At 40.8% G+C, this 25356-nt stretch overlaps 2 protein-coding genes across 16 annotated transcripts in view; both read right to left on the bottom strand.

Annotated features, from left to right (window-relative positions):
- LOC120546585 (DNA (cytosine-5)-methyltransferase 3A-like) overlaps positions 1 to 19008 on the bottom strand; it is a 59443-nt gene extending 40435 nt beyond the window's left edge. For 3 of the 5 annotated variants that reach the window (XM_039781603.1, XM_039781604.1, XM_039781607.1), the window contains exons 1-2: positions 14458 to 14546; positions 2881 to 2988 (exon numbers count right to left, since the gene is read on the bottom strand). In XM_039781603.1, the coding sequence (XP_039637537.1) occupies positions 2881 to 2988; positions 14458 to 14526 (177 nt within the window). In that variant the 5' untranslated portion in view covers positions 14527 to 14546. Of the gene's footprint in view, positions 1 to 2880; positions 2989 to 14457; positions 14547 to 18850 lie in introns of those variants that run through there. The other 2 variants (XM_039781602.1, XM_039781606.1) reach the window with 2 other exon arrangements.
- Positions 14567 to 25356, bottom strand: part of LOC120546586 (dystrobrevin beta-like) — a 42374-nt gene continuing 31584 nt past the window's right edge. For 8 of the 11 annotated variants that reach the window (XR_005636891.1, XR_005636892.1, XR_005636896.1 and 5 more), the window contains one exon: positions 24825 to 25317. Coding sequence is in view for 1 of the 11 variants with exons in the window: in XM_039781608.1 (XP_039637542.1) it covers positions 14663 to 14679 (17 nt within the window). In the remaining 10 variants the exon portion in view is untranslated. Of the gene's footprint in view, positions 14680 to 24824; positions 25318 to 25356 lie in introns of those variants that run through there. The other 3 variants (XR_005636894.1, XM_039781610.1, XM_039781608.1) reach the window with 2 other exon arrangements.

The following is a 25356-nucleotide window of genomic DNA, read 5'->3' as shown; positions in this document are numbered from 1 at the left end:
GTCATAGACAGTTCCACCCTTAGCTCCACACAATGGCTCTATTCCTGGATACACTTCACTATGTGTGTGTGTGTGTGTGTATGTGTGTGTGTGTGTGTGTGTGTGTGTGTGTGTGTGCGCGCGCGTGTGCGTGGGTGCGTGTGTGCTTTAATGGTTAACATAATGTTCATTGGGCAGGAGGATCCTCTTATAAGTATGTTCCACAACTACTAGATGTAATAATACTGTCATACTATAAATGTTAATATTACTACAAGTACTATCATCTGTTATTACAACTACTATTATACTACTATCAATACTACTACTACTACTACTACTACTACTCTTATGTGTGTTGTGTGTTTACATGTGTATGTGTGCATGTGGTTGCGTGTGTGTGTATCTGTGTGACAGGACCCACATTAATCCTGCCTGGCTTGTCAGACATCTCAGCTCAGACATCAAAGCATGATCAGACCTGCTCTCCTGCACACATGAATGAACACACACACACACACACACACACACACACACACACACACACGCACACACACACACACACACACACACACACACACACACACACACACACACACACACACACACACACACACACACACACACACACACACACACACACACTCTCTCTCTCACAGTAGTTTACTCGGTATTCCTTTCTGTATGGAGTTGTTTGATCAGCAATATTGACTTGCTGATTCGACCACAGAGTTCAGTCACCACAAAGACACACACACACACACACACACACACACACACACACACACACACACACACACACACACACACACACACACACAGTGAGCGATAAGAGGATGAATGGAGCGAGAAACATGGAGGAGAGGAACTGCCACAGACCTGAAGTCTGGTGTCATTACAGAAATAATGTAGCTCTCTCTCAGCTTATTACTGCTGGCTTAAAGGTGATTGGAAGGTTGCCAGTTCAAACCCCGAGAAGTCAAACTAACACACAGGAAGTAACACTTACACCTTGTTTAAAAGTAACAGTACTCAGTTCACTACTTTCTCAGCAGAAAAAAACATTTGCTCATAAAAACACATATTTCCAAAGTAGAAAAATCATGGTATGAACTTCACCTTCGGCCCATCATTGGCACTGTAGTTTATATACCTGAGATCAATGCTGGTTATTGTTTGAAAAGATTGGTGACCAGTGATCCATCAAAGCTCTCAGCACACAGACAGCGAGCAACTTGACATTGAGACATTGAGCTACATGAGCTATCTTTCTTTCCAACATGCTATTTTAAATTGTTCCTTGAATGAATGTTGAGTTAGATCAAGTTGGGTTTGTTGTGTCTATATAAAAAGTTATTCGTGACTGGTATATAAATACAGAACTGATTAACTTGTGTCTGTAGTGAGCTTGTTTATATGTAGTTTGTTTTAAAATGTAACAACAAAGATGGGAGATAAGACAATCATACAGGTAGTATATATATATATATATATATATATATATATATATAGGTACAGAAAATAGTTTGCCATATTACCTACCACATTGCTAATAATCCCTCAATGTACAGGAAAACCATGAGGGCGCACAACTTTAGCAAGTATGGTAGGTCAAAGTTAAACCAGGAAGTTCAACTGTGGTGGAGGTTTACTTTATGGCGTCCTGGTCGCATATACAGTACAGGCCAAAGGTTTGGACACACCTTCTCATTCAACGTGTTTCTTTATTTTCAAAACTATGAATGAACACATATGGAATTATGTACTTAACAAAAAAGTGTGAAATAACTGAAAACATGTCTTATATTTTAGATTCTTCAAAGTAGCCACCCTTTGCTTTTTTTGATAACTCTGCAAACCCTTGGTGTTCTCTCAATGAGCTTCATGAGGTAGTCACCTGAAATGGTTTTACCTTCACAGGTGTGCTTTGTCCGCGGTTAATTAGTGGAATTTTGTCCCTTATTAATAAAAAAGCAAAGGGTGGCTACTTTGAAGAATGTAAAATATAAGACATGTTTTCAGTTATTTCACACTTTTTTGTTAAGTACATAATTCCATATGTGTTCATTCATAGTTTTGATGCCTTCAGTGAGAATCTACAATGTAAATAGTCATGAAAATAAAAAGGAAACGCATTGAATGAGAAGGTGTGTCCAAACGTTTGGCCTGTACTGTATTTCTTTTCTTTTCCAAATAAATCTAATCTAAATCAATCAGTCAGATTATTGCATGTTGCTCTGTTTGACTTATTTTTAATGCTGTTGCCACATTCTGCAAACTTAGCCATTAGTATGGCGAGCACAATGCTTTCATAACCAACATAACTTAAGGCCAGAGTTTTTTTTTACATTAGTTCTGATAAATCATAGTTTTTCTTTAATTTCAACTTTATGCAAAGTAGAAACAGCAAGTACATGGAAAATGTGGGTGATGGAGCCAGACTGACAAGTGAAAATGATGACAAAATTATGAGCAAAAAGAAGCTAGCATTACATGTTGAGGGAGAGTATATTCTATTGTATTCTATTCTATTCTAGTCAATGTGGAGGGAAATCTCTCCTCTTAAGACACAAAGCAGAAGAAAAGCAGAAGAAAAACCAAACCAAAAGCTGCTGTGAGAAGGCAAGTGCTCTGTCACATTATCTGACAAACACACTCAAATGTGACACTTGTTAATGCAGTAAGTGTGTCCTCGGGTTCATGTGTTATTAGAAAACGGTCAGCTAACTGCCACTCAGCAGCTCGCAGGTGTGAATGCATAAATATGAAGTGTTCCTTGGAACATTAACATATCTTTTCAGGCTAGACTGAGTGATGTTGTATAGGTGAATAGGTAATCAATCACTCTGCAGCAGTGTGGAGTATAAAAGGCCAACGACAGCCTATAATTACAGTACTCACAGGAAGCAGCTGTTTGCGTTTCCTGCCAGGACGACCCACTCTGCGCTTGGTGCGGGGGCTCGCTGGTGTCCCCTCCTCTGGACTGTCATGGTCTGCTCCATCGTCATTCTGGACAATAACAGAGAGGCAACATCAAACACTGAATCAATCGAATGACTGTACGAAAATGACTAATGTCAGCAGTGAGGCGGAATTAAAGCAACAATGATTCAGGGCGATGTGGTTAAGAAACACTCCAGGGCAGTGACTAGAAAACAGGATAAAATGAATAAAGGGTAGTACACAATAATTAGCATCCAGGGTTTATCCCCGCCATTATATGGTTTAGGTGCAGCACCCGAGCCGTTTTGGGCAGCCCCCGAGCCGAATGAATGTAACTAATTGACTTTTCTCAGATCGAATGATTGTAGTTGGACTTCTTTAGCTTTAAGTTTCGTCTTTAAGCTTTTTTAGTGTTTATGATCTGCTCTAGATTTTCCAACGTTCTAGACACAGATATGGTAATAATAATTATGTGAAAATGAGACGCAAAACTACCACAAAGGGACACAAACCGACTATAAGAGACGCCAAATGACCACAGAGACCCAAAGAAAACAAAAATGACCAAAAAGAGACACAACACAACACAAAAACCCACAAAGAGACACAAAATGTATGGGGAAATTTTTTTTAAAACCTAGCATTTTCTTGAGGAAGGACGCCGAAACCCCCCGCCAAATACGTGCACCTAGGTCTTTCACAAAGCTAGGGGAAAACACTAGTATCTGCAGTTTTCATGAAGCCAAATGTCACACTTTGTATGACCTTTTTTACTAGAAGACGCTTAATTGAAGACCAATTTAAAAACAATCTACTCCAAAAAAGATCTCCAAACCCAGCCGAGTTCGGATTGAACAAAGCAGTTCTCAAGCTATAAATGGGTGAAATACAAAAGACAAAACCAGCAAATTATATGTTTGCAGACATTTAACCCAGCTGTGTTTATTAAAACACACAGAAAACCTGGTCTACTTGTAGATCTGCTCTGGACTGATCTAAGCGCGGATACGCAGCACAAAAACTCCTAGAAGATAAAAAATAAGACATTAAATTTAGATCATTATTTGAGGTCCGGTGGAAACCTTGATAACATTATATCTTTTTCCTACACTGCCTGATATTGATTCCTTAAGTGAAGCTAAATGAATTCATCTCAGCAGTTGGTTCCTTTGCTCTGGTTACAGCAGAGACAAAGTGGTATGGTATAGCAAAGTTATAGAATAGCAGCGGTGTATTTTACAGTGATATAGTATAAAATAAAAACACACCCGTGTGTCGACTAGAATCAGTTAGGCCGGCTACACACTGGCTGCGTGGCCTGAGCGTGTCAGCTGCATGGCGTGTCGGTTTTCATTTCGGCTCCCATGGTAACAGGTTAGAGCTTACACACTGCCTGCGTGACACGCACGTCTCAGAGATATTTTTCACGCGACACGCAAGCATGTTGGAAGCGTTTCCAGGCAAAATAGAATAGGAAAACATGTTTATATGTCATTTAGACACGAATACATACTAATAAATGACATGTTGATGTTTGAAAGTCTCTAGGTTTTGATATAAATGCAATTAAAAGAAAATCTTTTTTCTAATATTGCACCTGTCAATACAGAACGAAATATTCTGTAGCCTATTTTGCCGTTGCTGTAATCAAATCAGTATATATTTATGTTTAACATGGTCTTTCATTTTATCAATGGGAAACATACATGTGTACAGACAAGGCTAGCAGCAGCAGCGCCGCGTCAGACACACACAAAGTTTCTGGTCTGTAGGCTAAACACACACACACACGCAGCCGCCACGCAACAGAAACACCACGCTCACGCCACGCAGCCAGTGTGTAGCCGACTTCAGCGGCTCAAAGGCAAAGTTAAAACCAGAAAGTTCACCTGCAGAGATTATAGAAGCTAACATTTGCCCACATCTCTTTCTGTCTTCACCTTTAATTTTGTTTATATCATATCAAACTACTTTTGCTTGATGATGGCTGGTGCTTCTTCTTTCATTGACATAACGATAATCTATTAAAGCGCCCATATTATACTCATTTTCAGGTTCATAACTGTATTTTAAGGTTGTACCAGAATAGGTTTACATGGTTTCATTTTCAAAAAACACCATATTTTTGTTGTACTGCACAGCTCTCTCTCACTGCTGTAGATCCTCTTTTCACCTGGTTTCTGTTTTAGCTACAGAGTGAGACCTCTTTTCATCTTCTTGTTCTGTACTATCTTTGATTGCACTCGCACATGCTCAGTAGCTCAGATGTAGATCATGTCAGCTAGCTAACTCTAGAGACAGTAAAAGACTTCAACTTCAGTCAGTTACAAGGCAGGATTAGCTGGGAGACTTCTAAATGAGGGCGCACATGTAAGTAGTTCTTTTGTAGATTATGGTGAACTTGTCTGTGTTGTAGCAGTGCTTTGCTATTGAGAACGAGGTACCATGCTAGTGTTAGCATTAGCGTTAGCATGCTAATGCTAACGCTACGAGCTAACGGTTGCGGTTAGCCAGCTCATTTCGGATTGTGACGACACAGTCCGAGCCGATTTTGAACAGCTCACCAGGAGACTGAAGGCAGGACACATTCAGAAACTGTATCTGACTCAAAACAGCATGGATGAAGTTTGTATGTGTGTGGAAGCACCAGAGACCCAAAAGAACACCCCAAATCCCAGAAAAAAGTGTTTTTTTCATAATATGGGCACTTTAACGCACGCAAAAAGAGCCAATATAGAGATAAGAGGCTTGAGAGGAGGAGATTTCTGAGTAGAGACCACCCCCGCATACACAAATCACAAGGTACCAAAATATCATATCATTCACAATCAGATCAGACAGAACTGTGGAACTACTCTCTACAACACAATACTAATATCTGGGTAGATCCACTAATTCTCTCACTTTCTATTTTTACATCGCCTCTAGGCAAGATTTTGAGTTGCTGAGAGTCTCGGGTCTGTGCAAACTTTTTATTGGACCCAAGGGGACATTTGAAAGCTCTAAATAAAATAAGCAACACCTGATGCATCTTTAGTTGAGATGTCAAAACATTCATCATGTGAAATTCCTGTTTCTTTAAGAGTACTGTATTTAAGATAGGAGGCATGATTGTAATTAAAGGCCTTTCTATTCATATTTGAGCTCCCTTTTTTTGTGATTTGCTGCCTCAGGCAGAAATTAAATAGATGTCAAGAGACCATTAGACTCTTGTAGTGCTGAAGTGAACAAGGCAGCTTTAAATGTTCATTTGCCCAACTTGTTCAAAGCCTGGTTAGGATACCAGAGGCAAGTTGATCCATGCAGGATTAAATCGAATGGGAGGCAGCACGTCGGAAAACTGTGATACTGTGTGACGCATTCATATCGTCCTACTGTACTTCAGACTGGAAGCATTAAAACTGAGAGCTGCTTCCACTTATATCAACAGCAACTTTCTTATCTGCATCACTACGTGTGTTATATTGTTGTTTTGTAAGAACACTGTTGTGTACACTGCTCTGCTGCACTCCTTTGTTGTGCGTACAGGAAAGTCTGTCGAGTTTAGTTTAAAAAGGAATATCCGCTCGGTTTCCTGACTCTCTTTTCTGCTATAATCAGTATGACCTGACTCTGTACGCTGCAGTGTGTTTCCATTAATGTCTTCCTCCCTTTCTGTCTCTTTCTTCTGCTGGACCCTCTGTTGCTGTGACAATGGAGTGGTTGCTAAGGTGCAGAAACTGCTTAGCAACTGTCTCCGGCGGGGCCGCCGTGCTGACTAAACATTCTGATGTCACTTCCCTGACGATCAGCATAGCAACCAGCCTAGGACGAGGTAATGGCCCTGCGCCTTGTCTGCCTAGTGTGCTGTCCATATGCCTGCGTGTCTCACACACACATTTAACTACACACACGTGGACTCAACCCTGGACTGGAAATACCAACAAGAAGTATAATGAAGTCAAAAATAAACCGATAGAGCTATAAAAACAAATCTCTTTTAAAAAAAGATGTCAACACACAAACTGGCCAATCTGTCTGTATATCTTCTGTCTATTTCTGTCTCCTGGAAGGTTATTTTAGGCCACTGCAGTTGCTAAGCAACCAGACTGCAAACCAGGCGGGCAGATGAGGATCCCATCAGCAGCAGACAGCTTGTCCTCTTTCTTTTCTCCCCATCCCTACGTCCTCTCTCTCTCTCTCTATCTCTCCTGTTTCCTCTATCTCCCTCCTCTTCTGCTTTCTTTCTGTATTTCACTTTGAATCTACCACCCACCTTGTTAGTCGACAACACTGTCAACAGAACAAATACTACACTTTCATTTGTTCTAGATCTAGCCTCCGTACGATTCACGACATTTAAACACATCAGTAGCACAGCAGACGTAACTTTTACACAATTCTATCGTTAAAAGCCAATCACACCCGTCCTGGGTGGCGCTATGTCACGATAGCAGAGATAGCGAGAGGGGAGGGACATCCAGCACTGAAGAGACGTACCGAATGTCAGGCTTTATCTCAGCAATGTACATCCGTTGAGCAAGTCTAACAATTAGGGGTGGAACGGCACATGTATTCGCATTGAACCGAAACGTTACGGTACATGAATTAACACGGAGAATACACAGTATAAAAATACATAAACCTTGTGTGCAAATGAATTAAAGGGGTGATAGAATGCAAAACCGATTTTACCCTGTCATAGTTGAATAACGACAGTTCGGTGGGTAAATAGGACATACATAGAAGCTCTAAATCCCACTGACACCCCTTTACTATGAAAATCTCATATTTTGACACTGCCGCTGAAAACGGGCGAATCTCAACAAAGCTGGAAGTTGACGTCAACCTCCCAAAAACCGGAACCTTTGTCAGCCCATGGGTGTATTAAGAGAACGGTCACGCCCCAACATTTACATAGGCTACACAACTGACCTGAGATCAGGTAGTCTTCTGAATCTAGCTAGGTCACGCAGATCTCTGCTATTCCATTACAAAATTCACTTCTGAAACTTGTTTATGCGAGAAATCAACCATATAAAGCTCAAATATGGGCCGCTTTACGAAAAAGGATGGCTATTTGCAAATTTTCTCCGACTGTGTGTCGGAGTTTAGTGCCGGTGTTGGTGCTGCCTGGGTTGCTACATCGCCGCCCTGACCGCAGTGTCAGCGAGCTTGTTACGCCCGCAATCTTTTACCGCAGCCCGCAGGTTCCAGTTAATCTTATAATGGGTATGTGTGTTGAGTTATTTAAACAAACAATCGGGGAAATAAAGCCTCTTGTCCGCGAGTGTCATTGATAGAGCCGCGGTGAGATGGAGTCCATCAATGAGAGCTAGCTAGCCTCCTCCTAACTCTGACATTCACAAAAATACATTCAATTGAAATCCGAAATCGGACAAGTGTTAGCTAAGCTTTGTAAGACCTTGAGGAACCTGTAATATTCATGCCGTGACGAAATTCAAACTGTAAATATACTTTAGTTATGCGAAAGTGAGCAAGCTGCGATATTTCCCCATTGTAATGAATGGGACATATAGCAAGCAGCTGCTCGTCCTACAAAGACGCCTTGCGTTCATAAAAATGCCTTAAAATCAAATCGGACACAACGGTTAGCTTTATAAGACATTGGGGAATGATGATGTATAAGTGGCGTGACGAAATTCAAACTGTAAATATACTTTAGTTATGCGAAAGTGAGCAAGCTGCGATATTTCCCCATTGTAATGAATGGGACATATAGCAAGCAGCTGCTCGTCCTACAAAGATGCCTTGCGTCCCTAAAAATGCCTTAAAATCAAATCGGACACAACGGTTAGCTTTATAAGACATTGCGGAATGATGTTATATAAGTGGCGTGACGAAATTCAAACTGTAAATATAATTTAGTTATGCCGGCAGCTGGCCGCGGAGCCCCGTAGTGCAGTATCCACAAATGGTGACTTTGCCCTGGGTATGGAGCCCAGCAGGCTGCCGCTTTCTCGTCAGACTGTGTGGAGCTCCTAAAGTCCGACACGTCTTACCAAATTTGCAATTAGCCATCAATTTTTGTAAAACGGCCCATATTTCAGCTTTATATAGTTGATTTCTCGCTTAAAAAAGTCTCAGAAGTGAATTTGGTAATGAAACATTGCAGTGTCTGGAATATGAGATTCTGTCGCTTCTCTAATGTATGTGTATTGGGGATTCGCTCAACCAATCAGCGCGTCTCTAATGCGTATCGCATGGGTAAGTCGCTCAACCAATCAGCGCGCAGCTCATCTAAATATTCATGACCATACCATATTTGGAAGAAAAGCTCTTGTTACAAATAGGGCCAAAACACAGGGATGCATAAGGGCCAGTAAAATATCAACCAGGCCATTTTCAGCCAAACCAATGTTACATACCCCATTAGGAGACCATAAGGAACAGTGTGAAATACCCTATATAATCATTCTATCACCCCTTTAATGTAATGCGGAACTACTGTTAGAGACGCGTTTCTTTAGGGACACCTAATCTGTTGTATTTGTATTTTATTTTATGTTGATTTTAGAATGTTTTTATGTTACATGTTGTTTATGTTGTGAAGCAACAGATTGTAGCACTACGTCCAAGACAAATTTCCCCTCGGGGACAGTAAAGTGTGTTCTATTCTATTCTATTCCATGGCGAGTGGTGGCGACCCACAACAGTTAGAGCACTGGTTCTCTAACTGTTTTCAATAATGTACCCCTTTTGAATTGTTTCTTTAAGCCAAGTACCCCCTGACCAGCGCTAATCATTTTCGGTAGAAAAAAAAGTCTATATAAACAGGAACAGTACAGCGCTGTCAGCGACAGATTTACTAAACAACAGCCTTGGACCTGGAAAACATTTAAATGCTGATAAGAAAAAAAGACAAAACCTTGTAAAAAGATGGTACAAAGAAGGAAGGAAGGAAGGAAGGAAGGCCATGACATAACTTGGAAAAAAGCGAGAAACTTGTAAAAAGTAGAAGGAAGGAAGGCAAGAATAGGTCCAAAGAAGGCGACACAAATGTCACATTTTTGGTAGGAAAAAAAAAGTCTACATAAAGAGGAACAATGTTCTGGACAACAGCCTTGTAACTATTAAACATTTTGTTAACTCACATACACCCTGCAGTCCTCCAGAGGACCCCTAGGGGTACACGTACAACCATTTGAGAAACACTGAGTTAGAGGACCAGCCGGCCTCTTTAGGATCGCAAGTTTGGGAAAACCTCGGTTTCCCAGTCAGTTCCAGTAGTACAGGCGACAGAGTGGTGGATGAGACGAGGACTGTGTGTCGGCGTTGTTCAGCAGTTGTTGGGTGTGTGAGTGGAAATACATCTAACATGCTAACGCATATCCGACGCCATCACCCAGATGTGCCAATCACTGGAACGAGACAAAAAAAAACGGTCCAACTTCTCCTCCATTCTCGTGACTGCTCATTTTATTGACAGAGTGGGAAATGAAAGCGTCAGTTCTACGGACGCGGCGCCTGTATGAGATAGCTGAGAAGCTACAGGAGGTCGAGGCCAGTTGGCAAAGGTATGCCTGTCGCACTTAATAGCGAGAATACTTTTGTGTGGGGGGTGGGTGTGGGTAGAATTTTGTTGTTGTTATTATTCTATGTAATTTGCACTTTCATAAATAAGAGATGCTGTATTTTCAGTTTTATAGCTGATGGTCTTATTTTGTTTACAAGTTACAGATGGAGTCTGGAGATGATGTGGGGTACTTATTGTTTACTGTTTACATCTTCACACTTCAGGCTGCTGCAGCTAGCTCAGGGGAGAGACTGTCTGACACTAGGTGGTACAGCCTGAGACATGCACAATAAAAAGAAAATTGCCTTCTACATTTTTGTTTTGCTTTTCCCTCCATTGTACTGAACCGAACCGTGACGTCTGAACCGATGTATGAACCAAACCGTGACGTCTGAACCGAGGTATGAACCGAACCGTGACTTCTGTGTACCGTTCCACCCCTACTAACTATATAGCGACAACTACGCCTTCTTGGGCTTAAGAGATGGAATAAACAACACCGCCCTCACAGTCAGAATACCGAGTGCTGCTTTTACAGATCCCCCCCCAGCACATCTTCAGAGTGTCTTTGTGGTTTGGAGCATATACCGTCTACTCAGGTCTACTAAAGGTGATATACGGTGGTATGAAAAAGTTTAGGCACCCCTCAGAGGCTGCATAATAATTTACTCTGTTGTCACAGAAAATGATCACAGTGGCATGCCATTCATTTTCTAATAAAAGCTGAGTACTGGGGTATTTTCTAGACAAAGAGTTTTAGTGTAGCAATATTAAGTTGTATGAAATTAAATCAGATGTGAAAAATAGACTATGCAAAAATGTGGGCAGCCTTGTCATTTTGTTGATTTGAATACCTGTAACTACTAAGCACTGATTAATTGGAACACACAATTGGTTTGGTGAGCTCATTAAGCCTTGAACTTCATAGACAGGTGCATCCAATCATGAGAAAAGGTATTTAAGGTGGCCAATTGCAAGTTGTTGTTCTCTTTGACTCTCCTCTGAAGAGTGGCAACATGGGGGCCTCAAAACAACTCTCAAATGAACTGAAAACAAAGATTGTTCAACATTATGGTCTAGGCCGGGGAAGGCTACAAAAAGCTATCGCAGAGACGTAAGCTGTCAGTGTCCACTGTAAGGAACATAGTGAGGAAATGGAAGACCACAGGCACAGTTCTTGTTAAGGCCAGAAGTGGCAGGCCAAGTAAAATATCGGAGAGGCAAAGGGGAATTATGGTGAGAACGGTCAAAAACAGCCCACAGACCACCTCCAAAGACCTACAACATCAGCTTCATTTTGCTGCAGATGGTGTCACTGTGCATTGTTCAACAATTCAGCGCACTTTGTACAAAGGGGAAGCTGTACGGGACAGTGATGCAGAAGAAGCCTTTTCTGCACACACGCCACAAACCGAGTCGCTTGAGGTATGTGCAAACGCACATTTGGACAAGCCAGCTTCATTTTGGAATAAGGTGCTGTGGTCTGATGGAACAAAGATTGAGTTATTTGGTCATAACAAGGGGCGTTATGCATGGCGGCAAAAGAACACAGCGTTCCAAGAAAAACACTTGCTAACCACAGTTTAACATTTGGTGGCGGTTCCATCATGCTGTGGGGCTGTGTGGCCAGTGCTGGTACTGGGATCTTGGAATCTTATTAAAGTTGAGGGTCGCATGGATTCCACTCAATATCAGCAGATTCTTGAGAATAACGTTGAAGAATCAGTCACAAAGTTGAAGTTACGCCGGGGCTGGATATTTCAACAAGACAACGACCCCAAACGCTGCTCAGAATCTACTCTGGCATTTATGCAGAGGAACAAGTACAATGTCCTGGAATGGCCATCCCAGTCCCCAGACCTGAATATCATTGAAAATCTGTGGGATGATTTGTAGCGGCCTATCCATGCCCTCATTAGAGGCTATAGAAAGCATCTAGAGGCTGTTATTTTTGCAAAAGGAGGCTTTACTAAATATTGATATGATTTTTCTGTTGGGGTGCCCAAATGTATGCACCTATTTAATTTTGTTTTGATGCATATTGCACATTTTCTGTTCATCCAATAAACCTAATTTCACTACTGAAATATTACTGTGTCCATCAGTTATTTGATAGATCGAAATGAAATTGCTGATCCAAACACCTAATTATTTATAAATGAAAATCATGGAAATTGTCAGGGGTGCCCAAACTTTTTCATACGACCGTACAACTACAGGTTCTGAACATCATCACATAAATGTCTTTCTAACTTTAGCATTTTAAACAGTAGCTTCTGTCATGTGCAATGGATTATATCTCAAGTCAAACTTCACATACCTCTATATTCTCTGTATCTCCTGCCATGTCTTCCTCTCTGTCCTCAAACTCTGAGTTTTTCTTTTTACACTTTAAGAGTTTAGGTTTAAGTCTCAGGAAGTTAAAAAGCACAACAAACTCTAGAGTAAAAAACAAACTCTATAAGGGAAACCTACTCGTTGGCTCTTTGCCAGTGTGTGAATGGGGAAGTAAGTGAGTAAGATGGTTCTTTATATAGCGGCACTATAGAATGAACTTCAAACTTCTCACAGATTTACGAGGGCTGCCCTGGGCTCTGGGGGCGCAAATGAAAGGAGCCATTTTTCACTTTGTGTATGTCTGACTGACTGTGTGTGCGCTCATTTGTGTAAGACTTTTAGAGTCGAAACCCTGTACTCGTCTCACCTGCATGTGGTCGGGTGAGTGTGTGGAATGCAGAAAGGCCTAAAGTGAATGTAAATGAATAACTGTAAGTTAAATTATTACAGACGCACACACAGTGTTACCTGCCAGATTTTCTGTGTAATTTGGCTAAAATAAGCTCTCAACTGCGAGCTAAAGTAGTAGTGGTAGTGGTAATGATAGCTGTAGTAAAAGTGCTGGTGGTTGTAATAATATCTGTGCCTGCAAAAATACCTGTAGTGGTAATTTAATAAGTCTAATAATAGAAGCAGCAATAATTACGGAGTAATGGTAGTGACGTGGGGGTAAGAGTCATAGGTGTATTTAATTAAGTGCATATTTTCAGTACTAGTACTGAAGTATTTCCACTTTATATGTAGTTATACTTCCATTTACAACACTATGTACATAGGGAAGTATTCTTGGTTTATGGGAAAACATTTCTCAGACAGCTGTAGTAACAGCATAATGACCTCCGTAAAATTGATGGAGTGCCACAATTTAAATAACCCATCAGTATCATAATTGGTTTGTGCCAACTGCACTGACGGTACGACACTGAAACACTGCTCATAGTGTGAGTTAAGGCATCAGTAACGCGGAAAGGAACCAATCATCATAATGAGCTTGATACCTTTTATAGAGTTTGGAAAGGGCCACTGGGCTAATTATACACATTATCATTGTTTAATTCTAATAAATCGATATTCACTTATCAAACAAACTGATACATTTCAAAAAGGAGTTGTAAATGAATTAATTATATTTGTTTATTTAAAAACAAATCATTAGGTCTTTAATTCTTGAAAAGATGAATTATTAAACTTTTAAATTGTACTTTTTGTTTTGGATAGGCAGATACTTTCTGTACATTTTCATGTCAAAGAAACAGATAAACTCAATACATACAACAAATATACGCAATACATGCAGTTGATATATAGTCAGAAATACACAAATACACTCATGCTCTTAGATTAATCCTCACATATATTTTTACTAACGAGTCATTTGTCTCCTGCTGCGACATTTATCGTTTCCATTTTCTGAAAGCTTTCATTTGAAGATACAGCATTGTTTTGGCACAATCCTGACTCCATACTTTGTAATACTTCATAAAAAGTTTGATTGCAGGACTTTTATGGCTACCGGGGTATTTCCCCCATTGTGGTAGAGCTAGTTTCAATCAAGTAAAGGACTTTTCCCCATAATATTAGTAGTTGTAATAGTACTTGTGCTCGAAGCATTAATGGAACAGCTGGAGTAGCAGTAATACATTACTTCCCACTGTATATTAACAACAATCTCTCTCTCTCACCACATCATTGGTGATGTCGTTCTCTGGTGTCTCGGGCGGTTCAGCGGCTGCAGGACTGTTGGACGGCATGGCTGGGAGCTTTAAAATGTAAAAAATGAAGCAAATCAAAACATGGGAAAGGCCCTCAGAAGCACCAGGTGCAGCTTCATTCAATCTGTCTATCTGTCTGTCTGTCTGTCTGTCTGTCTGACGATCACTCGCTGACTCAGTCCTCCCCCTCTCCTAAAGAAGAAGGAGAAAAGACAAACACACACACAGCATGGCATGAGTGGGGATATCGTAGTATGTCAAGTATTATTGTCAGTATGTGTGTATCTTTTTTCTCTCTTCCTCAGTCTATCCACCTCTTGCTCATCCTCCCACCAACCCACACAGCCCTGAGTTTAGGGCTGTAAAGGTAAAGGTGTCTCTACGAACTGTACACACACGCACACACACACACACCAACAGGTGTCCTCAAAGGAATTTTCTAGAATCAGGGCAGCTTTCAACATGGCTGTCACGGTTTGATTGATGTTGCTGGATAAAACTGTCCTGTTTCATTAGACAAAATGGCTGCGTTCAAACTGCAGGTAGTAAACGTGACCAAAATCTAATTCTTTCCCCTCAAACAGGACACATATCAGTTTTTAATGACAGTATAAACAGGGAAAAATCACACTGAAGCTGACATTTTTTATCTTGATTTGGGCCACTTAGTCCTAAATCTATTAATCACACTGTATCTGATTTTTTTGGGCAATGTACATACCCCAATTCATAGTCTAGGGCTGCAACTTTTTGGTCTTTTTTGCTTGCAGATAGTACAGACAGATAGGGAACATGGGGAGAGAGAGGGGGATGGCATGCAAAAAAGTTCCCTGGGTGTGTTTTAAGGCTACCAGGGTCAACACACCTATCTATGTAACACCTGCTTGTTCTTTGCGTATCTTCCCCTGTGCGCTTTCAGATTTTGGCATGCTCATTGATTACCACTTAAGTTGGTTACTCACTGAATACCGGTAGATCTGACATTAAAAAAGCTTACATATATTTAAAGCTTGTGACCAGCAAGCAAAAATACACAATAAGGTGTTCTGATATACCAAAATAACAGACAAGGTTACTGCAACAATTCTCGTCTGTTATTTTCTATATTACCTGTGTGCAAATGCTCACAAAAGGTTGTTTGTCGTCTATTTAGTGGGTGTTACTATCTGGTAATGCAACATCAAGGAAAAGCTGGATTACGCCACTCGGGGGGCCCTGGGCAAATTTAGCTGTGGGGCCTGTTCCTCCCACTTTCTTTGCTTTATGTAAGTATCTTGTTATTACTAAGAACCATTAGGGACAGAACACACTGCAGATTCTTTATATCCCAAGAAACCAAGGTACCCCTATTGTCAAATACTCTTCTGTCACAGGTTTGTTGTGTGTCACTTAGCATTACACAGGAATAGACACCACGTAAGTATTATATCACTTGAAACAATAAAGGTATTGATATTTGATTTCGACACATTTCCCTCAAGATCAGGTAAAAATGTGCAACCTGCTAATTTGCAACTAATTCAATTTCCACAAACTAATTTCAACACAGTGATTCTTAGGTAAAATCATTTAAATCATGCACTGATTTGGATCAGCGGTTAAACTGTTAACCAGAACTTTGTTTGATATGTTCTGTTATAAGATTTTAATGGACACCTGTCACCCACTTTTTCTTTAGAGTTGTGATTTTGGGCTATAATATAATATAATAAATAAATAAAACTGATTTGACTATTTTTTCTTGGCCATAGCTCAGCTGATATAAATAATGCCGTAAAGCCTGGATTAAACGTATTTACTTCTACATGAGCATGTCGGCTGTGAAGTTTTTGCCTATCAGGTCTGTATTTTTTGCGAGTCACTTCAGGAGTGTGATTTGTTCAGATACTGATCACAATCAAGAAAATTGGATCTCAGTAGTGATTTGGATTTGAGCACAGTGTGAGTGCAGCCAATTGGTCTGGCTTTCCTCAGGATGTACTGTACAGTATGTCACTCCTTGAGCTGTGGCCTTACATCACCATACTGTTAAGACAACAGGCAGCCGGCCAGGGTTACCAGTGGAAACTTTGCAGAAATGGGTGTACAGTATCCACCCCACACCCTTAGGGGCTCCCTGCATGAGCTCCAGGCTCCAGGCCAACCAACGACTCCAAGTTCTGCGCATTTAGGTCACCCACACACCTCTTACTCCCAGCCTGTCTATACACACTGATTTTAATTGTTTCAGTCTACATGCAGCAGAGGTTTAAATTAGACCATAGTCAAGGCCCAAACAGAAGCCTGTATTGGTGGGAGGAGAAATGGTTGCGCAGAGAAAAAAGCTTCAGAGATATGTCAAGGTAATGAGAGTTAGGTAGTGATAAGAAAGGGAAGTCGGTTATTTGTCTACACAATAAAAGCATCAAATATATAATTTCCGTTGTCTTATTTTTTAAATTTAAATAGCTCTTTATCGGTTTCCTTTCCTCTAATCCGGTCTTCTGTACTGCTGTGTCCTCAGAGATCAATAAAGTCTTGTTTTATTGACAGAGCTGGGTATTATTGCTTAAGAGACGTTATTTCTCTAATTATGCTATCATTACACACATACAGGTGTTGTTCTACAGAGTGACACATTCTTAAAGGCTTTTAACATTTTTCAAGCTTCCCATTTGGGCTGTAACCAGGATTTTAAAAATGGTCAGGTTATCTAAGGTCATGAGTCCAATTCCTCCAACACATCATCCCCTAACCCTCAGAACATGTTGACCTGACAACAACAATTAAGTCTCTATAATCTTTGATTATATAGATTTGTCATGGTTGATTTATTCAGCTATGTTTCCTGAAAGATGTATGTATCCAAGACTGTTTCAAAATGTTCTCCACACTGCCAGGAATACAATTTTAATTGGGAAACACTGAATCCTTTAGTTTTTTATTACTGGCCTAAAAGCGGTGACATTTGGGGCGGCCTCTGGCTCACCCAGTCAGAGCATTCGCCCCCGTTGGCTGAGTGCTGCAGCGGCGCGGGTTCGAATCAGACCTGATGCCCTTTGCGGCGTGTCATCCCCCATCTCTCTCCCCCTTTCCTGTCTATCCACTGTCACTATACAATAAAGGGGTAAGCCCCCCAAAAAGAACATTTAAGACTGAAACTAATGGATCAGCAAAAACAATACCAACCAAGTGTTACATTTTGTTGATTGAATTTAAACTCCACACATGTTGCTAAACCCCCCAAATTCACAGGAAAAAATACAGAGGACATGAGTTAAATGAACTCAAAACAAGAGATCAGAACATATTAAAGCTGAAACAGTTAACCAATTGATGGATTAGCTGACTGACAGAAAATTAACAGGCAACTATTTGGTAATAATTGATTGTTTAAGCCATCTTTTTTATATAAAAAAAATCCATGGATCACTGGTTCGGTATAAATACTTCCTGTTTTGTTTGTCTTCTGTGACAGTAAATTGAACACCTTGGGTTAACACGACGTTTGAAGGTGTCACCTTGGACTATGGGAAATTGTGATGCTAATAATGTTCAGTTGCAGCTACATAGTTCTATGGTGTGGTATGCAGGCCTGTACCATTGATGAATCACTTCTACCATACCACTGAGATCACACTTCACATACCTTAACAGTATCGGCAAAGACATTTCAGTTTAACGCATTGTAAAACGAGACTTTTATTTTTAAAGTCTACGCCGGAAGTGTCGTAGTTTCCCTGCTATCTTGACAGAGTCTAGCTTTATGACAATTAATATTGGGAGCGACCTCACGCGGCCTTTACCGTACGGCCTCTCATAAACGGCGTATAATCCCGGTGGGGATGTGTGCGGGGCGGGCAGCCGGTGAGAGACACGTGTCTGAGTGTGTAGCGCCGATAAGCTTTACTGGGTCAGGTGAAAAACACACACGGGGGCGCGTTTCAGACCGAATGCACTCGTTCACCTTTGCAGGCGCGTGCCCGCCCGCTCGCTCGCTCTCCGCGGAGGCGACGGTTCCGCGCGCTGATGTGTCTGGCTGCATCTGCTGGGAGAAGAGGACGGTGCGCTCCGGTTTAACGTTACCTCCTGGTGTCGGGGGAGCCGGGAGGTCGGGCGGGTACGATCCACCGGACAAACCACACTCGTTACATAACGGGTGTCCGGTTGCCGTGATTTTCCTCACACCGTACAAAAGAACTCACCAAGTTCACTCGCCCCGTGCACGAACCGCTCTGTCTTCACGCGCACATCATCTGCTAAAACGGAACCAACGGTTTGGCTCTCCGGAGCGCGCAAAGCGATGACTTTAGGAGATGACTGTAGCTCAACTTAACGGCTGCCGGTGTGCGTTCACGAGCCAAAATGTAATGTTTATATTTACCGTGTCGTCCGTCCCTCAGGCACACGGACCGTGACGGTCGTCGCGCTCTCTCTCCTCTCGTTCACCCTCGATCTCGCTCTCTCACTCACTCTCTCTCTCTCTCTCCCTCCTCGCGCTCTACCGGGTCTTCTCTCTCCGCTGCTGGCTCGCGCTCCCCCGCCTGCTTCTCTCTAGTCTCTCTAGTCTCTCTCTCTCTCTCTCTCTCTCACCAACCGGCCTGCTCGCTCTCTCTCTCTCTCACGAGCCGCAGAGACTGCCGCACCGGAGAGAAAGTTTCTGCCGGGTCCTAAAGTCTACATCATAGACTCCGCACACGCACGCTCACACGTGCACGCACACACTTAAAGCACGTGAAGACAGGTGCAGAAGTATGCAGACTTTAAACTAGCTATAGCTTTCCATGAAATAAACAACTTAAATCTAACTTTCAAACAAGTTCAGGTTAAGTATTTCAGAGCAGGTTTAGTGACATCATTATGAGAACTTGGTGAGTCGGTAAATACGGTTTTATATCAATTTACATGTTGAATCTATACCACGAAACACTACGTTTAGTCAGAGAGCAGCAGAGCCCTTGCTGAGTACAGCCAAATCAATACAAATAAACACATAAAAACACCAAAATAGCCGACATATAAGACAATATTTTTATATTATATGTAAAAAACATGGGTTCAACTCGAGAACTAGACGATTGACGCTATTATTCACAACAGCAGATATTCTTTCTGAAATGGAAAGGGTGCCTCCTACAAAGAGTGTTGCATTATGGGTTGTTTGTTGTCTTATTGTCACTAGGCTAGCATGTTTAAAGTGCATTTAAAATGTTTAGGAAACCCTGTTCAACCATTTCTGACACCTCATGTACAGTAACATGTTTTAATATAAATTCCTTGAGTCAAATCTGGTGGAGGAGCTCAAAAATACAGTCTAAAATGCCAGAAAAAAATAATGTTGACTGCTTCCAACAACCTGACAGGAGCTGCCTGATGGAAGTATTTTATACTCTAGGGGCCTGCAGTTCATTTTTGCCCGAGCCCCGAGGGCAAATAATTAAAAATAAGTGTGTGTTTTCTCAGTGACATTTTCACAGAAACACATAATTAAGGCTTGATTACCAAGAGACATCAAATCTACTTTTGACTGTTATTATTTCAGCTGAGGTTGTGCATAAATGGCATATATTCCTAAATTAGTTTGTGTTTAAGAAAATTACTAGGAATGAATTTGAAGTTGTTTTTTACGTGGTGTTGCTAACAGAAAAGTACTGTTAAGTTGTTACGGTTACAACGTACAGGGAAATCACTGTTTTGTGTTTGAACATATCCGACCTTATCACCGTACAAAAACGCAGATATTGGACTATTCTGCAAAACCACCAAGTGTGTTCAATGCCAGTGTTTTATAACATCCAGTGCCAGTGATTTTAAACAAAATAATCTTGCTTTCTACAATATCTGTTCACAGAAACCACAGTATGGTCGAGGTTAGGAAAAGATGATTGACTCAGGTGTCTGGCCACGCTCATATTCACTGGAAAGGGTAATACGAGCTTCTTGTAACAATATGCAGTATATTTGATGTCTACAGCCTAGAGGCAAACTGTCCTATCTGTCTACAGGTCAAGTCTGAGCATTTTTTTTGGAATGTGATCTTTTAAATTAAATACTTACTCCCCCCCCCCATCACAGGTTGCAAATGTTTGAGTTTCAAGCGGTTCACCTGTTGGATTTTTTGAGTAGTTTGTAGAGGCCTAAAAAGGTAAAACATTCCAGTTTCATAATACAGACTGGTTGACACAAGTCAGAAAAAAGTAACTTGATTTGATAGATAGATAGATAGATAGACAGATAGATATTTAATTGATCCCCAAGGGGAAATTCAAGGTCAACATTCACATGCATCACAAACAGGATGATTACAAAAGCAAATCCACATGAATAGCATGGACAATAAAATAAAAAATACCAAATAAAATAAAAAATAAAAAATCCACATGGAATGTACTATAAGGGATGTATAAGCATGAGACGCTTGCAGTGACAGGGCAGGGACTGACCCTGTGATTCAGTAGGCGTTCTATGAGAGTGTGTGTCATGGTGGTAGTGGAAATAGGTCCAATTTCCGATTTTATAGCAAATACAGTTTTTTTTAAATCTTTTTAATAATGTTATGATTAAATAATAGTAGGAAACCACTACGTTAGAGAGGGTTTGGAGTCAAATGTAGTCTTACACACACAGTTACCGTTACAAAGAGTTCCCTTTTCCTGTTTTCTCTACGTTACCTGTCCACACCTACAACACAAGTGAATGCAACAAATGTACTGGTTTTCTTGCTTGGCGGGTTAGTTTCTTCCAGTCTCCTTTCTCCACAGGTTCCTAAACAGGTCAAGCTGAAGCATGCTGCAACAAGTTGAAACCTGCTCTTGCTAACAGCTGTGTACACAATATTCTAGGAAAGATAGGAAAAGCAGTAAATGTAGTATAAGCGGATTAGACCGACTGAGAGCAAGTGGGAAAATCTTAAAAACTAGACAAAGTAACTCCTGATATGCTGTGAATATTGCGGTATTTAAGAGGATGCACGAGTTGTATTTTCCTTGAACTCATACTGAAGTGTGGATTCAGTGTAAAACACGTAGAAATGTGTGTGGTCTCTCCGTTTACCAACATCTAGAGACAGAAAGGTGGATAAAGTCACTCTTACATTCATTATTGATTAATCCGTCTATTCTTTCAATCAACTTTAATAGTTTAGCTTCAAAAATGTTAAAAACACCCAACGTAATGTCTTCAAACTGCTTGTTTTGTCTGGCCAACAACAACCGAAAATGATCCTATTTACGACGACATCAAACAGACAAAAGCAGCAAATCCTCACATTTAATAAGCTTCTGTCGGAATTTATTTATTTTTTCCCACTTCATAAATTACTCAAATGTTTCGTTGATTATTAAAATAATTGACGCTTACAGAATTAACGGTTACTTCAACTGTTAATGAGATCAAATTGACTTTTATGGCATTATAGTTGATTTTTGCTCCGGAAAGGTTAACTTAGTTTGACCGTTGAGAAGAAGAAAGTGTAAAGATCCCTAATAAACAGGGTCATAACTGCACTGGGTCAGTAAGCATAGAGGGTGGTGGGTGGGTGTGTGTGTGTGGGGAGGGTGGGGGGGGAATATATTTATAGCAGTCAGTGAGGTCACCAACAGCAGACAACCTCAATGAGCTTTATTCAGTCTATAGTTTACACCCCCCACCTTGCATACACACTCTCACAAACACACACCGTGACCTCTGAAGGAAGCTCATGGGAAAAGTGAGAGCTGCTCATCCATACTAATGAGGACAATATACCAGGGGGAAGTTTTAAAAAGTCGTATGCAGGAAAAACATTGGGTATTTTAAATACCCAATGTTTAATTTATTACAGCAAATGAATGCAGAAATTTAAACTGGTCAGAATATAGCATATATATTAAATATGAAATAATTTAGTTCAGGCTATGCTTTGGTGCTTTTACCTGGCAACGAATGCCTGTTTGAAGAAAACCAAACGGCCCACATTTTCCTTAGACCTGTAGACCACTACTGACCTCAATCAGAATCATCTGCCCTGCCAATCTCCTCCCTCTCTCTCTCTGTCTCCTAAAATATCTTCCAATGTCCATTTGGTCAGTGAACTGAAGGGTATACCGGTACAATAGCATTAACAGGGACACTATGACATTTAGCTTTCAGCGACAACATTCTGTGGAGACTGATATTGTTTTTAATACTATAGAGATAGCATGCTATATTAACATCAAAGAATAGAGAGCTTCAGATACCGGTTAGTTAAGATGAAATAAATACCATATTTATTTATAGAAACTGGATTATAGCCGAAAACATTGGCTGTGTTTTGTTTCTGCCGAGATTAATGTGATCAGTATTGATGAAAATGGCTATGGTGGTAGAATTAACAAAGTCTAAATCTTTAGCCATTACTCTGAATTGAGTTCCTTTATATTTGATAGTTTGAGTAAATTTAGCCAATAACATATTTTTACTTGAGTTGTATATTAATTGAATACATTTTTAGTGCAGGACTTTTCCTTGTAATATAGTATTTTCCCATTGTAGTTGGCCTTTTATGTAAATAAGAGATCCTTTTTTGTCATAATAATCCTTAAAATGGTTGAATTTGGTAGGCTAGTAGATTATGTAGCCCAACATGTTTTAATGTAAACCACGTAAATTAAGCACTCTCCGTTTACTCCACCAACAGGTAATGTTTTTGGTGTGGGTTGTTTGTCTGTCTATCAGCAGGATTATTAAAAAAAACTACTAGCCAGATTTTCTAGAAACTTGGTGGAAGGGTGTAGCACGGGGCAAGGAAGAGCCCATTACATTTAGAAGCAAATTAGAATCGGGGAGGGATACACAAATGTTTCACTTGTGTTAACATTGCGAGTTAAGGCCCTGCCTTGGTGGTGGTTGGGGGGGGGTACTCTCTGAGTGCTCTTCTAGTTTTCCATGTATCGCTCAATAGAAGAAATGCTGTATTTCCGATGAGCCAAGTCAAGGACGTTTTGCACATCGGTCACTTTCCGGGAATACAGCAGAGTGTAGTTTCCAACTCAGATCATTTTGTTCTGCCAAACTGTACACGTACATAACAAAAACGTACAATACAAAAAAACAGGAGGGAATCAAATGTTGGGGTCACGGAAATGCTCCGACATAGTAGTGGTAATTGTATTGACTCAAACATCACATACTCTTGTGTTGCTGGCCAGCCTTTTGTGTCCGTGGGGTGGGGTGGGGGGGAATTATACAATACAACAGTCACAGAGACAGACGAAACTCAAGAGTTTTACGTTAAATATTATTTATTGCAGATGAAACACTTTTCACTCACAGCGTCAGCTCAGGCAGGTTCAGAGCTGATTGGGTTTACAGTTTCCTGTCAGGACGCGTCTGTCCTGTCAGTCACTCTCTCAATCTCTTTCTCACACACACACACACACACACACACACACACACACACACACACACACACACACACACACACACACACACACACACACACACACACACACACACACACACACACACACACACACACACAGTCAATCTGAAAATGTGATCATCACAGATGCAAGCTGTCAGTCAAACAATGTGGAGGGCTGGTGGAGTCTGAAAGGAAAAAAAAAAAAAAAGAAGAAAAAATCGCCAACTGAAAACGAATCCAAAAAAAAAAAAAAAGTACAACAGTTATATACAGCTTCTTGTGAGCCGAAACCAAAACCCTGAAAAATATTTTTGATAAAATTATTTCACATCTGCTACATGAAAATAAATCAACCTGACCTGACTGGAGCTCAGAAAGTCACTTTGGGTTATGTTTGATTTGTATACAAAAACCAGTCTGAAGATTTTTGGGGTGCTAGATGTAGTTTGACAAAATATAAATATAATTGTGTGAAAAGCTTTTTCCTTTCTTCCTCATTCCTTCAAACCGCCCTTTAAAAAGACCATTTCTAACGGGGCTACTTCCCCACACGTTGCCACTCTACACTGTTAAAGCAAATGGTTTTAAATTCTCTGACACACACACACACACACACACACACAGTAATCAGATATCTCCTGTTTGACTGTATAGTCCCGCTGCAGTACAGAGATCCCCAGAGAGGCCTGGATAATCTGAGCTGCTGTCATACCAGCACCCATGGCACTAATCTCTTCCAGGTTCCAGACACCTGGACCAGGACCAGGACTTCATCGGTCCGCCCTACACTGGGCGGGGCTAGATATACAGCAGGAAATGTCCCATTAAAGCTTATCGTCTCAGCAGGGCCGGACCACGCTCACATACACACATAAACACTACAACTGAATGAATAGATGTCAAAAATCAAAACAAACCAATAAATACTAAGCACACAGTGCCGAAACTTAAACGTTACAACTCACTTCTCGTCTTTTTTTTGACTCTCTTTTGTTTTTCCACTTTTTCTCTCCACTGTGGTTACATCCTGGATCTCCTTCCTGAAACGTTCCTGCACTATCCGTCACAAATTTCCTAAACACATCCTTCTATCTCTTCACGGTGTCCCTCTCACTTACTTGACCACTTCGAAAACCAGAGCGCACACACACACACACACACACACACACACACACACACACACACACACACACACACACACACACACACATAAATCAGTAGGTTTCAGATTCCTCGTTTAGCTATGCATGATCAAATCAAAACAAAAGTAAATCCACAGTGACAAGACACACACAGAATCACAGCTATACATCAGTAGGAACCCAGCGGTCGTTTGGTGTCCAGCATCGTGATTGGTTGATTGGCAGTGGAGCTCTAACCCCCACCGACTAACGATTTAAATAAGAAGCTATATTTTAAATCCACCAGGGTCAGTCTTCTTTGGCTTTGATGAAACATCACTCTGCCTGTGGAGAGAGCGACAGAACGGTCAGACAACTGATCAG

Source organism: Perca fluviatilis, chromosome 18 (assembly GCF_010015445.1).
Source record: "Perca fluviatilis chromosome 18, GENO_Pfluv_1.0, whole genome shotgun sequence".
Lineage (NCBI taxonomy): Eukaryota > Metazoa > Chordata > Actinopteri > Perciformes > Percidae > Perca > Perca fluviatilis.
The sequence above is the reverse complement of the archived record's forward strand: the minus strand, read 5'-3'. Positions and strand labels throughout refer to the sequence as shown.